Source organism: Vombatus ursinus, unplaced genomic scaffold (assembly GCF_900497805.2).
Source record: "Vombatus ursinus unplaced genomic scaffold, bare-nosed wombat genome assembly UNPS02014812.1, whole genome shotgun sequence".
Taxonomy (NCBI): Eukaryota; Metazoa; Chordata; class Mammalia; order Diprotodontia; family Vombatidae; genus Vombatus; species Vombatus ursinus.
The window spans coordinates 61,432,625-61,448,161 of NW_020954590.1; the positions used below are offsets into that span (position 1 = coordinate 61,432,625).

The 15,537-nt window shown below is 36.4% G+C and overlaps 1 protein-coding gene across 2 annotated transcripts in view; it reads right to left on the reverse strand.

Moving 5' to 3' along the window:
- Positions 1–558: 558 nt before the first annotated feature.
- LOC114053910 (desmocollin-2-like) overlaps positions 559–15,537 on the reverse strand; it is a 66,576-nt gene continuing 51,597 nt past the window's right edge. The window contains exons 15-17 of one of the 2 annotated variants that reach the window (XM_027877036.1): positions 3,953–4,270; positions 2,495–2,540; positions 2,324–2,416 (exon numbers count right to left, since the gene is read on the reverse strand). In XM_027877036.1, coding sequence (XP_027732837.1) covers positions 2,505–2,540; positions 3,953–4,270 — 354 coding nt within the window. In that variant the 3' untranslated portion in view covers positions 2,324–2,416; positions 2,495–2,504. Of the gene's footprint in view, positions 2,417–2,494; positions 2,541–3,952; positions 4,271–15,537 lie in introns of both variants that reach the window. The other variant, XM_027877035.1, reaches the window with a different exon arrangement.

Here is a 15,537-nt window from a genome sequence, read left to right on the forward strand (position 1 = left end):
TCTATTCACTATGCCAAGTTAAATGACAGCAATCCTTGGCTACCAGGAGGAAGAGGAAGAATGGAGGTTAAGTCCTACATAATATATAAACGGGCAAAAAATAGTCTTTGGCATCCTATTCTCTCCTTTTCCTTTCCCCGGCTTTTCTCGTATGTACTGAAACCTCTTCTGCTCCAGAATCACAGGTTCCCTATCCCAGTTTTTACGTGCTCAAAAATTCTCTCTGGATTCTTATGCTATCTACTTCAAAACCCTTATTCCTTTACTTTGTAATTACAAAGGAAGCAATCTGGTCACATTAATTTACATCAGGTGAGGACAAACTTAAGGTGTGACAATTCAATCTTCCAATGACTAATTTCCTTGTTATTCTAATTAAATCTCAAATTGATAGCGTTTGTGGGGCAGTCCTAGGAAATAGCAAAGTGTGAGGAGGCAGTGACTACTCTTAAATTATAATGATTCCTTTATTTTTCTTTTCTTTTTTTTTTTTTGGTGAGGCAATTGGGGTTAAGTGACTTAGTGCCCAGGGTCATACAGCAAGTAAGTGTTAAGTGTCCGAGGCAGGATTTGAACTCAGGTCCTCCTGACTCCAAGGTTGGTGCTCTATCAACTGCGCCACCTAGCTATCCCTAATTTCAATGCTTCTTGAAGCAGGAGAAGATAAAGGAACATTTGTAGAAGTCCATCTTATGTAGAAAGGAGGTAGAAGTAGAGAGGGGAAAGAAAGTGTAGAAAGAAAGAAATGATATGTAGGCCAAGAAAGAAGGTGTCCTGAGGTTCATTTATATATCTCATAATGCATAAACTCAGGGGAACACAGGTAGCTAGACCTCCATGCTTCCTTGTTTAGGGAATGTTCATAGCCCAACTATTCTGGGAACTATCAAAAGCTTGCTTTGGCCATGTAAAAGCAATCAATATGCTTTCTTTGCTCATTATGACTAATTGACGTGAAAATAATAATTATATCATGAAATATTGACTGTTATTTTGATCTGATTATGACGCAAAATACTTCATATGCATTCAGTCTTTGCTGTTTGTGGCTTACTAAGTTCAGTCGTATAATCATAACTCTTTTAAAAATGTACTAGTCACTGTGCAAGTTTCAAGGGAGTTGTGGAAAACCAAACAACTATTAAAACTTACTGTCTACATCATTGTTCATAAGTGGTAAAAGAGAGTTTAGCATGTTGCAATGCTGTACATTATTAGAGCTAATCTTCATATGGAAAAGAGAATATCCAATCAGAAGCAAGTCATTCTTCTCACCTCTTCAAAGACAAAATCATGTTGTTCATCCTGCAGTTTTAGTACTGAAAGGTCATTCTTATTTCTGCCAACGAATGGAAGGGAACAACCAATTCAGAGAAATGAGTAAGGGCTTCTAACTCACAGAGAGAATAAAGAAAAATAAAGTAGTTCAATATATTTAATGTAAGATTACAGATAAGGTGCTGGGCCCCTGATTTTACAGATGAGGAAACTGAGGCAGAGGAAGGTTAAGAGACTTACCAAAAGTCATACAAATAGTAAGCTTCAAAGGGAGAATTTGAGTCCAAGTCCTCTGACTCAAGAGTCAGTATTATGTTCAGTTAGTTTAATAAGAGCTACTTTTTTTTAATGTTATTGTTTTAAGGTAGTGAGTATAAAAGTGTCTCTCTCCCCCTCTGCTTCCCTCCTTCTTCTCTCCTCTTCCCTCCTTCTCTCTCTCCCCTTTCTTTCCACTCTCTCTCATCATTCTATATGATCAAGGCACATCACCCGACAAAAGTTCCAAGTATTGTCTTATTATATTGAAATGGTTTGAAATTCTTATAGTCTACAAGACTGTTGGCATGGAAATCACTTGGTATGCTGTCACATCAACCAAGTTTTAATGGCAAAATATTTTTGCTTTTTAGGATGAGGGAAGGAGATAGGAACAAGTATACAAGTGAATACAGAACTTTTAATCCTTATAATGGAGCCTTAGAAACAGTCATTTGTCTATTTGCCCCCAAGATAATTTATTTCATTTTGCCATATGTTGGCCTCTTGGAAGAGGTAAATAGACTTGCAGGGGAAAAAAATGTGTGAGGGTGAGTAAGTAAACCCTCCCTTCAAAATGAAGAAAAATTCACCCTCATGATAGTCATCAAATTTATTTTTTTTTGTCCTTTTTGGAGCCCTCCAAACTATCTGGAAAAAAAGTGTAGAACTATTGGCAACACATTTATCTCTTCATGCATGTTTGTGCTAATGTAGCAAATTTGGGTTCCAGATGATCTAAAAATTCAAGCCCTTCTTCTTCATGGCGCTCACTGCAACATCCTACAGAGCCAGCTGTGGAGCCTCTTCCTTCATAGTTATATGTAAGAACACAGTCTTGAGCATTGGTGTTGTCTTCATTCTGGTTGCAGAGATGCAACTTCTACAAAGTAAGAAAACACATTTTATTATTTTTAAAGAGGCACCTAAGTAGATGAATGTAAAAATTATTTTTATTTACCTTTGATTGCTTAATTTTTAACCAGAGTGTGTCCTCTAATGGATTCCTACACACAAAAAATGTACATGGTTGGCCGGTATCATAAGCACACTATAAAATCAACATTTAGCAGATCTCTAGCAATCATGCAGTTAGAAGGTTGTGCACAAATGTGTTCTTCATAATCATGGTTCCATCAGGAAATCACAACTAAAAGCAGTATTTGCTCGTGAAATGTAGGTAGAACCAGGATTCTGATCTTTGCAGTTTTGGTTCAATACATTTGGTAAACAATCTAGAGCCATATCTCTGTACATCAAAATCAAGTTCCACCAAACAATTAGCAACAATGAAAAATTCTTCCACATAGTTCAAATAAAATCAATGAAATTACATGAGAAACACAAAATGAAGTTCATTTGAAGGTTAGACATTTTGAAAAGACGTCTCTGTCTCAATCCTCTTGTTCTTTGTCTACCAAATTTCCTTGTCCATAATTGGTACTGATTTGCACAGCTTTTGCTGTAAAGTGCCCAGTCACCAGAAGCTTTCCCAAAGAATAAGCTTCCAAGCACAGTGTATTGAACCAAAGAACCACAGGTAAATGGTTCCACAATCCTACCCTCTTTCCAATTTGTGCTTAGAGTTACCTTGTGACATGAAAACCAGAGTCACAAAAAACAAACAACACTGGGCATAGACTTGGATTTACCCACAATAGGCAATAGATCAATAATAAGTCATAAATCCTTCCTATCTCAGGTAAAGATCCAAAAAAGATTAAGGACTTTGAGATATATGAATAAAAAGGTGCTCAAAGCATTGGAAATCTTAGAGACAGAAGAAAGTGGTTAGAATATCTGTTTTTCTCATTCTCTATTCACCTCTCAAAGCCCTATATATGTGTCACGAACTTGTTGGGAGAGAGGGAGTACAGACAGTAAAACATGCAGACTTAAGGAGTCTGTAAATTTTAAGTACGTGTTTTTTTCTAAATTCTACTAGATTAAGTGACTTTGTACAGTGAAACACTTAAATGATATAAAAGAGTTTTAATGAGTGGCATTAGACATGTTAATGGTATTGAAGATACATATTAAGTGAAATGTAATGGATAAAGCAAAATCTGTTTCTGACTAAACATAAATATACACTGAAAATATGGAATAACTGTTCCCAAAAATATAGTTTAGCCTATTATTACAAGTTTACCATTCAGTATAAGTATGTATATATACTTATATATACATGTGTATACACACATATTATACATATATTTGTATAAATGTGTGTATATAAAGATGTATATATATAAAGTCTATATATAGATCTATATATACATCTAGATATGTGTACAAAAGATGCACACATATAGATATGTAGATATAGACATCTATATATCTATATATACACACTCACATATATTCTCAAAAATTCTAATACAAACATTATAGCCTGAAGACTACCCAGAAAACTCACTTCACCAAGACGTGGTTGAGTATAATTGTGCCACTCAGAGTATGTATATCTGCAGGTATCAACTTCAACATGTCCTCCACTCCTGCAAGAATCCAGGGTGTGATGTCCTCCTTGACAGGATTCCAGGGTGTGATGCCCTCCTTGACAGGATTCCAGAGTGTGATGGCCTCCTCCTCGACAGGATTCCAAGGTCTGATGTCCTCCTTTCATCATTTCAAAGCATTCCTGTCCCCCATTTTTAATTCCTGATCCCGATGTGCCACAAAAACCTTGGCCATTACCGTTAAGCATCTGTGTAGCAAATCCATTTGTGGAACACTGAAAGAAAATAGGGCCATTTATGTCATGTGATCAAGGAATGCAAAGCATGATGACAGGTACAAAAGAAAGAGGAATACATTGATTTGCAATAATATTTAGGTAATTAAACTTTGCTATTTGTACTCTAGTATGTGTTATGGAATGAAATTCATTGGAAAGCAGGTCTGCCCTTAGCATTGTTTCGATAAAAGTTAATCACATATTACAGTAAGAACTAGGGATACAGTGATTAAAAAATGACAGTCTGTGCTGCCAAGAAGTTTGCATTCTGCTGTAGGGAATGGTGGGAGTGTATGTTACACAACATGTATGCAGATAAATAGAATACAAGCTGGGAAGTGACAGGGTCAAAGGAGCACACTAGTCAAAGTACTTCACAAAAATCGGACAGGGAAGAGAACTCTTTCATTTGGGAAGAATGGAAGGGTAGGAGGGGGTGGCACCTAAACTGAGAGCTATGCATCCTAAATGTTGGGGTAGCTAGGTGGTGCGGTGGATACAGTGCTAAACCTGGAGTCAGGAAAAGATGCCTCTTCATGAGTTCAGATGTGTTTTCAGACTCTTATTAGTTTTTGTGAGCCTGGGCAACTCATTGAACCTTGTTTACTTCAGTTTCCTCACCTGTAAAACAAGCTGAAGAAAATAGTAAACCACTGGAATATCTTTGCCAAGAAAGCCCCAAATGGGGCTGCAAAGAGTCAGATATAACTGAAACAACTGACCAACAATCTCCTTAAGTGATTGTGCTCCATCCTATCTCAGATTATGCTCTCTGTCATCCTCATTCTATCACTTATTTTCAGTCTCTCTTTATCTACTGGCTCATTCTGTATGGCCTACAAACATGTCCATACATTCCTTATCTAGAAAAAACCCTCACCTGATCTCCACTATCTCCACTATCATTCTAAATCACTTATGCCTTTTGTGGCTAAAGTAAAAGATCTTAGAAGAAAACTTAAGAAACCTTAAAAATAAACAGATGAACCCACAGGAAAAACAGTAACAACATAAGGAAACATGGCCCCCAGATCTAGTAAATAAGTGTAGGCATTTATGAAGAAATATTTCAAAATAAAGGAAAATGATCCAACACTTGATGAGACAGACAAAATTGTGAAAGTCGAGGAGAATATGGAACCACAGCATGCTACTCCTAGGTCTCCCAGAAGAACAAGACAGGACAAAAAAAAAAAAAAAAAAACACTATGATGAAAGAAATAATAGCAGAAAACTGCCCAGAACTTCTAAACATAAGAAAATGTAACTTCAACTGAAAGAATCCATAGGTCACCTCTAGAAAAAAATTCCAAGGCTGCAAAATCCATCATACATAATGGTTAAATTTAACAATTCAATTCAGAATCAAGTTTTGCAAGGCATCAAAGGAAAAACCTTTAAATAAAAAGGAAAGGATATTTGAATAGCACAAGACTACTCTGCATACTCTAGAAAAAGAAGGCAATACAATATGTTCCAAAGAGCAATGGAGCTCAGGATAAGCCCAGTTGTTTCAGTTGTATCTGACTCTTTGTGGCCCCATTTGGGAGTCAGTACAAATCTGAGCTTAACCATACAAGACAAAAGATGGACATTCAATAAGAAACATTTGAAACATTTTTAAAAAAGAACCAGAACTGAAGATATCATTTGCTTCTCAAATACCCCAAAAAATAGAAATATAGGAGGAGTGAAGAAAGGTAACAAGCAAGAAAAGCAACAGCCAACAGAGTGACAACAGAAAGATGAGTAAAAGACTTCTTACCAAATGTACACAAAGAGATAGGGACAAAGGTGGAAATCTGGTAGAGGAAGTAGAAAGGGAATATTATGGATAGAACCTGGAGACACCCTGCCTACAGGAGAATATTTCTTTTGTGGGACTATATTACAACATGGGAAGTACATAAAACGAAGGGAGGAAAACTGGGGGATAGAGAAGAGTGAGTGATGTGCCCGTGCCAAATCATGTGCTACCAATGAGGGGAAGGAGAAAGCTGTGGTCTCATAAAGAAAAGAGCCTACAGGGGAGCAGGTGAGGAGGAGGGAGAAAAGATTAAAAAAGGTTGAAAAATGAAGGAGGGCTTAAAAGTAGGAGGGGGTTCCACTGATAAATGCTCCCATGAGTGACAAGAGATGATTGGTGAAGAAACTTTACACTAGATAAGCCCTGGGGGATTTTATGCTTGAAATGTCAACTTGTCCTAGAAGGGGGAGATGGAACCCCTACGAGTAACTGCCACCTAGAGAAGTCAACACATGAAAGAGATTTCCAGCAAATGTAGAATAAAAGTTCAACAGATTAGTGTTGGAATGCATAATCAGAGATGTGGTAGGGAAGTGACTCTACCGTGAGATAGGGTCTCTGACACATACAATAACTGGCACCCGGGGGCAAGCCCTACCAGGCAGTGTCAGACAGCACCTAGAGAGGAGCCTAGAATGGTTACCTTGGGAGCTTTGACTGCATGAAGAATATAGACAAAATAGGAAGACCAGATAATTATAGTGATCATGAATCAGAGAAGGAGGGTCTAGAGCAGGCCTGCCCAACCTGTGGCCTACCAAAGGTGGGACCTGCTCTAGAGTAAACAAAGTATTTAATGAAGAGAGAGAGAAATCCTTTTTGGAAAGGGGATCAAAAAATGGAATTTCAAAACTAAGGAACATGACTAGCTGAATGGTTGGAGAAGGGTAAACCTATTTGACTGAAAGGAAAAAAAGAAGAAGAAATATTTACCACATAAAAGCAGGAGAGGAAAAAGGAACTAATAAACAAAACCCTAAAGGGAAGAAGTATCAAAATGAGAAGAAAGGGAGGGAAAGAGAATCAGTGGGAACAGGGCCACCTTAAAAAAATATTGAAGTAAAGTAACTGAAGGAAAATAATACTTTGTCTACAACAGAAGAGGAACTTGAAACTGAAAAATCACCTTCTACACAGACAACATTAATACATCTAGGATAAGAAGAGAAATGGTGGAAGGGGGGGGATATTTGTATCAAATTTTTCTGATAAGTGTTTATATGTCTTGGATACCAAACCCTTAAGAAATATGTATAAAACTGATAGCTATTCCCTGATAAATGGTCAAAAGACATGAACAATCAGTTATCAAAAAAAGTGCAAAATATTCATAAACTTGTGAAAGAATGCTCCAAGTCACTAATAATAAGAGAAATACAAATCAAAACAACTCAGAAGATTCATCTCATACCCTGCATATTGGTAAAAACAAAAACAAAAAAAACAAAAAAAATGGCAGGGGTTGCCTAAGGATAAGTACATTAATACATTGTTGGTGGAACTGTGAAATGGTACAAACATTTTGGAAAACAATTTGGAATTATGCAAATAAAGTGAATAAAATGTCCATACCCTTTAAATCAGAGACTCTCCTACTGAACTTGCCCCCAAGAAAGCCATCAAAAGGAAAAAAAATCCTCATATACTAAAAAGTATTTATAGCAGCACTTTTTGTGATAGCTAAGAACTGGAAACAGTAATACTCATCAATTAGGGAATGACTAAACAAATTGTGGTACATCAATTAATTGAATATTACTGTGCTGTAGGAAATGATGCATGTGATGAATACTGAGAAGCATGGAAAGATCTACATGAACTGATACAGAGTGACGTAAACAGAGCCAAGAAAACAATATACATAGTAACCACAACAATATAAATGGAAAGAATAATGATATTCCCCCAAATCAAAAGTTAAGAAAATTATAAGGGTCAAGTAGGACACAAATGAAGAGATAAGAGATGATATTCCCTTTGTGGAGGTGAGAGGTCCAAAAGTGTTACATGTTGCAAATGTTTTCAGACTTTTTCAATGTATTGACAAGTTATTCTGACTTTTTTCCCCCTCTCCAAAAATACCATTTGTAGGAGCAGCTAGGTAGCGCAGTAGATAGAGCTCTGGCCTTGTAGTCAGGAGGACCTGAGTTCAAATCTGGCCTCAGACACATGACACTTCCTAGCTGTGTGACCCTGGGCAAGTCACTTAACCCCTATTCCCTCACCAAAAAGCAAAAAAAAAAATACCATTTGTTGTATGGGATGGTTCTCTTGCAGGGAGAGGAGTAGAGAAAGGCTATTATGGTGATACAAGAAATAGAAAATATCAATGAAAGCTTATTTGAAAAAAGTGAGCTTTTGGTGGCACTACTTTCACATTTTTTTCTAGACTTATAAATATCATTATAAAAATCTCCCTGGAGCTGCCAAGTTGATTTATTGTAGCAACATTTGAAAATAATGATCAACAATAGTGGTGTGCTGGGAAATGTCAAATAATCAGCTCTCCAGAAAAAAAAAACTGTTCAGCAAGATACTATTTTTACATTTAATTTGCATTAACATTTTCTCCACTACTTTCTTAGTTTTAGACAATTAGCAAAACAATAAATCAAGACCTAATTTGTAGAATTGATTGATTTCTGAGGTATAAATTCACTGAAAATTTAATAATTTATAACTCATATTAATACTTTAGCTGTTGGTAATCTGGTTCCAACTGACTCCAGCACAACCCTGAATCATATACACAATCTACATCATTGTCAAATAATGGATGTTAAGCATCAACCTTGTCTATTACCTTCTATTTTTTTATTAGTCTCTCTTCTCCCTGAGGTTTCATACATTTGATAGTTACATGATAACACCTCTATACAGATGACTAATATTTCTATATTTTCCTTTATTACCACTTACCTAAGGTTTGGTGTGGTATCTTCAAGTAGACATTTGTTGCTCTGTCACTTTAAATTCAGCACATCTAAAATTCAAGTTGTCACCTTCTACTGTGGAAAAATTGCTCTAAATATTTGTTTTAAAAGAGCATTAATGTTTCATTTACTTTTTGCTTTAATTCATTTCCTGGGATAAGTTGTATTTGTAACTCTCGTTTTTTCTATATGCTTGCTTTTGATTATGTTATCCTCTTCCATGGGTTCAATGACCACTTTATGAGACAGTGAAGGGTAATGGATAAGCCACTAATGACTTGGGTTCAAATCTCAATTCAGCCACTAGCTGTGTGATCTTGGGCAAATCATTTTCTCATTTGTAAAATCAGAGGTTTGGACTTAATGGTCTCTAAGGTCCCTCACACTTCTCAAATGACTTCAAAATCTATATATCAAGACCATTCTCTTAAATTCCAGCTTCACATCTCCTTTTTCCTGGTGGCAATTTCCACTTGAATCTCATAATGAACATTAAATTCATTTCTCAATCTGAACATCACTTTTTTCAACTATATCTGGCTCTCAATCCAAATTTCCTATTCTTTAGACAATACCACCATTTTTTCCAATTATCCATGCTCAAAATCTTTGGACATTCTTTAAGTTTTCCTTCTCCCATATCCTATAAATCCAATCAATTGCCCAGTCTCATCGATTCTATCTCCATAGCATCTCATGTTCTTCCTCCTTCTCTCCACTCACAATGCTACCACTCTAATTTAGGCCCTAATCTTCTCTTATATTGAGATAATGATCCTGATCAATCTCTACTTCCTCCAGTCTCACCCTTTTCTAACTTATCCATTCAAGTGCCAACCTAATTTTATCAATACTTAAGTCAATATACACTGCCGAAACATTGGTGACTCCCTACAGTCAATAGGACAAGAGCTAATCTGTACAGCCTGGCATTTTAGTCTATGTTACAGCCAAATAGAATATGAATATGTGGAATATGAATGAGAATAAATGAAATATGAATAAACAGAATATTAATATACAATAAATATATTTACATATTATATAACTATTTTTTATATAATGTATAAATATGTAAACATATATGTACATATACATAGATACATGTATATATACATAGATACACCAACGTGCATATACATGTGCGCATGCACGCACACACAAACACACACACACACATATATATATATCCCCCAAACCCAACATTCTTCCATAAAGACTGACCCACATGCCTGGACACATTCCCTGCTCACCAGCACCTTTCAGGATAACCAGCTTCCTCCAAAGTTCAGCATAGATGCCACCTCCTCCCTGAAGTCTTCCCTGAAGTCTTGAGCAAAAGATCTTTTCTTTCTCAAATGCTCCCATATGACTTTGTCAGGAGCTCTCATTTTCTTATACAATAGTTTAAAACAGTATTTGTGAGAAATGTATTGAACCACTCTTAGGTCTTTCATTTCCTTAAATATTATTTTTATTTCATATTCTACTTTGAAATGTTTCTAAAGCTACTAGTTTATCATGATTTGCAACTTTAAAACTATAAAAGAGCTATAATTTCATCAGTGTGCCTATGCCCTCCACACCTTAGTAGATAGTCTCTAGGAGTTATTATGCCTAAAAAAAAAATTACCTGGTAACTAATTTCTGATAGTAAGTGCCTCAAAATTTAGACAGGCTTCTACATGATACACATTCTTGTCACTAGTCCCAGATACTTTTCAGCTTTGTAGGCCCTGCGGCCAGCAAGTATAGCCTTCCAAAGTTTGGCATCACCTCCATGCCATGATGAATGACTAGGTTAGGACTTTAGAGGAGGAATTAAACATGAATATTAGTTACTGGAAGAGGTTTTAAAAGTCTAATTGAATGGGAAAGCATAGCATGTTTTCTTGGGTAGACAAACCTAGAATTGATCTACCTTATTGTAACTAACACATAGAGAAGCTAAGATATTACTATTTGATATGTTGTCTGCATATACCAGTTAAACACAAGCATAGAAAAAGGGAAAAAATCCCAGCATTTTTCATTGTGGCCAACCCTACTATATTAATGTAATAACAAATAAACTCCACAAACTAATTCATCTCTTTCTTTCAGTGATACATTCTTTCCTTTAACCCTCAGGTCTCCATTAATCACCAAGACATGTCAGTTCTTCATTTGAAACTTCTCACATCTGTGTCTAATCTCTTGTAAAATCCTGCTGACACCAGAAAGGGAAAGTAATTGGCTAAAGATAGGTTAAAGGGCAGAAATATGCAATTCTGATTTTGTTTCTGTGTTCTTTACCAAGAAGAATGATCAGTATACCAAGTTGGGCTTAGAAAGACAGGGTCTTCAACAGAAGATTAGCCACAATGATGGAGAAAAGGCAGGGACTCATCTGAGTTCTCTCCCAAACTTCTCCAATTGCCTTTAAGTAATGCTTTAAAAGGAATTCTAGAGTAGCAGAACCCACAAAAGGATGTAGTGAAACAATTTTCCAAGCCAAGACAACTTAGACGGTCAGCAGAAAAGGTTTGTTGCACCAGGGTGAGAGTGGAGTGCAAACCAGCACAGACTGGGCCTCAGCAAATGAGGAGCAGGACGTGGAGGTGACCAGCAGTGGTGGTTTTCAGACCTCTTAGCCCACAGATGGTAAGGGGTTAAGACAACTGGTCAAAAGGAGATTACAGGGGTCCCTTGGCTGGCACTGGGTGCAGGACTCTGTTGCATTGCCCATACTTGGACCTGGGTCACAGTCCCAGGTATCAGTCTCAGGGCAAAGAGAAGCACTTGCACACTAGAGTTTGTGGCCACAGGGGAGCCAGGACCTGGTCACAGTTCCAGGGTGGAAAACACAGACCAGTGCACAGTACAGGAGAGTAATAAACACACCTCTCCCTAGATCATACCAACTTGGAAGAACCAAAAACTTATAGGTCCCCAGAATTACCTCTAAAACTATCTCTAAAAACAGCTGCACAACAAAACCCAAAGCTTTGGACAGTGTCCCCTCCATTCGAGAAGCAGGGCCCCACTTTAGCATAGAGTTAAAAGTCAACAAATAGGCTGAAAAATTAACAAACAGCAGAAAAAGATCCTGACTATAGAAAGTTACTGGGGCAGCTAGGTGGTACAGTGGATAGAGCACTGGCCCTGGATTCAGGAGGACCTGAGTTCAAATCTGGCCTCAGACACATAACACTCACTAGCTGTATGACTCCGGGCAAGTCACTTAACCCCAATTGCCTCAAAAAAAAAAAGTTACTATGGTGACAGGGAAGATCAAAACAGAAACTCAGAAGAATAGAACAAAGTCAAGATTCTTACATTCAAAGCCTCAAAGAAAAACATGAATTGGCCCTAGGCCATGGGAGAACTCAAAAAAAGATTTTAAAAGTCAAGTAATAGAGGTAGAAGAAAAATTATTAAGAGATATGAGAGTGATGCAAGAAAATCATGAAAAAAGAATCAACAGCTTGGTAAAAGAAGCAAAAAAAAAAAAAAAATACTGAAGAAAACATCACCTTAAAAGAACAGAACAGGCCAAATCTAAAACAAGCACAAAAATCCAATGAAGAAAAGAATGCCTTGATAAGCAGAATTGGCCAATGGAAAAGGAGATACAAAAGCTCACTGAAGAAAATAATGCCTTAGAAATTAGAATTGGGCAAGTGGAAGCTAATGACTTTATGAGACATCAAGAAACAATAAAACAAAATCAAAAGAATGAGAAAAATAGAAGACAATGTAAAATATCTCATTGGGAAAACAACTGATCTGGAAGATAGATCAAGTAGATATATTGTTAAAAATTATTAGATTATCTGAAAGCCATGATCAAAAAAAGAGCCTAGACATCATCATTCAAGAAATTTTCAAGGAAAACTGCCCTGATGTTTTAGAACCAGAGGGTAAAATAAAAATTGAAAGAATCTACCAATCACCTCCTAAAGGAGATTCCCCAAAGAAAAATTCCTAGGAATATTGTAGTCAAATTCCTGAGTTCTCAGGTTAAGGAGTAAATATCACAAGCAGCCAAAAAGAAAAAATTCAAATATTGTGGAGTCACAGTCAGGATAACACAAGATTTAACAGCTTCCAAGTTAAAGGATTGGAGGGCTTGGATTGTGACATTCTGGAGGGCAAAAAAGCTAGGATTACAACCAAGAATCATCTATCCAGCAAAACTGAGTATAATCCTTCAGAGGGAGAAAATAGATATTCGATGAAAAAGAAGACTTTCAAGCACTTCTGATGAAAAGACCAGAGCTGAATAGAACACTTGACTTTCAAATGCAAGACTCAAAAGAAGCATAAAAAGGTAAACAGGAAAGAGAAATCATGAGGTATTCAATAAGGTTAAAATGTTTACATTCCTATATGGGAAAATGAAACTTACAACTCCTAAAAACTTTCTCATTATTAGGGCAGTTAGAAGGAGTGCACATAGAAAGCACGATGTGAATTGAATATGATGGGATGATTATCTTAAAAAAAATTAAAAGGTGAAAAAGAAGAATACAATGGGAGAAGGGGAAAGGTAACAATAGAATGCGGTAAATTATCTGGCATAAAAGAGGTCCAAAAGAGATTTTGCCATGGAGGGGAGTCCATGAACCATACTCTCATCAGAACTGACTCAAAGAGGGAATAGTATAAATACTCAGTTGAGTGTAGAAATCTATCTTAGTATATAGGAAAGTAGAAAGGGAAGGGGATAAGAAAAGGGGGGTTAATAAAAGGGAGGGCACATTGGGGAAGGTAAAAATCAGAAGCAAAACACTTTTGAGAATGGACAGAGTGAAAGGAGAGAGTAGGATAAACAGGGGGGAAATAGGATGGAGGGAAATACATAGTAATCATTACTGTGAAAAAAAATTTACAGCAAGTTTCTCTGATAAAGACCTCATTTCTTAAATATGTAGAAAACTGAGTCAAATTTATAGAAATATGATCCATTCCTCAATTGATACATGGTCAAATGATATGAACAGACAGTTTTCAGACAAAGTAATCAAAACTATTTATAGTCATATGAAAAAAATGCTCTAAATCACTACTGATTAGAGAAATGCAAATTAAAACAACTTTGAGCTACCACCACATACCAATAAGATTGGCTAATATGACAAAAAAAGAAAATGACAAATGTTAGAGGAGGTGTGGGAAAATTAACACACTAATGCCCTGTTGGTAAAGTTGAATATTGATTAATCCAAACATTCTGGAGAGCAATTTGGAAGTATGCCCAAAGGGCTGTAAAATCATGCATACCTTTTAATTCAGCAATACCACTACTAGGTGTGTATTCCAAAGAGATTTAAAAAAAAAAAAGGAAAAGAACATATAGGTACAAAAATATTTGTAGCAGCTCTTTTCATGGTGGCAAAGAATTGGAAATTGAGAGGATGTCCACCAACTGGGGAAATGGCTGAAATGTTGTATATGATTGTGATGAAACACTATTATGTTATAAGAAATGATAATTGGGATGCTCTCAGAAAAAACTAGAAAGAATTACATGGACTGATGCAAAGTGGAATGAGCAGAACCAGAAGAACATTGTACACAGTAACAGCAATATTGTATGATGATCTACTGTGAATAGCTTAGCTATTGTCAGCAATACAATGATTCAAGACAATTCTGAAGGCCTTATAATGAAAGGTGCTGGCCCTCTCCAAACAAAGAACTGGTGGACCCTGAATGCAGATCAAAGATACCTTTCCTTTATTTTTCTTGGGTTTTTTGTCTGTTTTCTTTCACAGCATGGCTTACACAGAAATGGGTTTTGCATGACTACCCACATAACCTATGTCAAATTGCTTGGCAAATTTAGTTGATAAATATTTTGTGTGTTTTGATGATTCCATCTACCAGCCATTTTCTCCCTACCTCTTCTCAGGCTTCCCTATTCCCTGAGACGCAACAATATTGACATTAGGCCAATTAATAACCCTACAATGGCTTCTAAGAGTTCAACTGAAAGGAAAAGCCAATGGGTGGAGCAAACTTCATTGTTGTCTTATTTAAGAAATCGCCACACTCATCCCAACATTCAGCAACCACCACCTTTATCGTTCAGTAGCCATCAACACTGAGGCAAGACCTTATACCAGCAAAAAGATTATGACTCATCAAAGGCTCAGATGATGGTTAGCATTTTTTACAATACAGGATTTTTTTAGTTAGAGTATGTACCTTGTTTTTAGACATAACACTATTGTATACTTAATAGACTACATTATAGCATAACTTTTATATGCACTGGGAAAGAAGAAAATTCATATGACTCACTTTATTGTAAGACTCACTTTATTCTTCGTGATCTGGAACCGAACTCTCAGTATCTCCAAGGTATGCCCATACACAGTCCCACCTTCCTTCATTAAACTCTCTGCACACTCATTCACCTTACAGCATTTGATCATACATTCATTGCCTCATATTGACATTCACTAGTTTCATGATGATACAACCTGTATCTCCATGTAAGTTTTAAAATCCATGAAAGTAGAAAGTATGTTTCATGT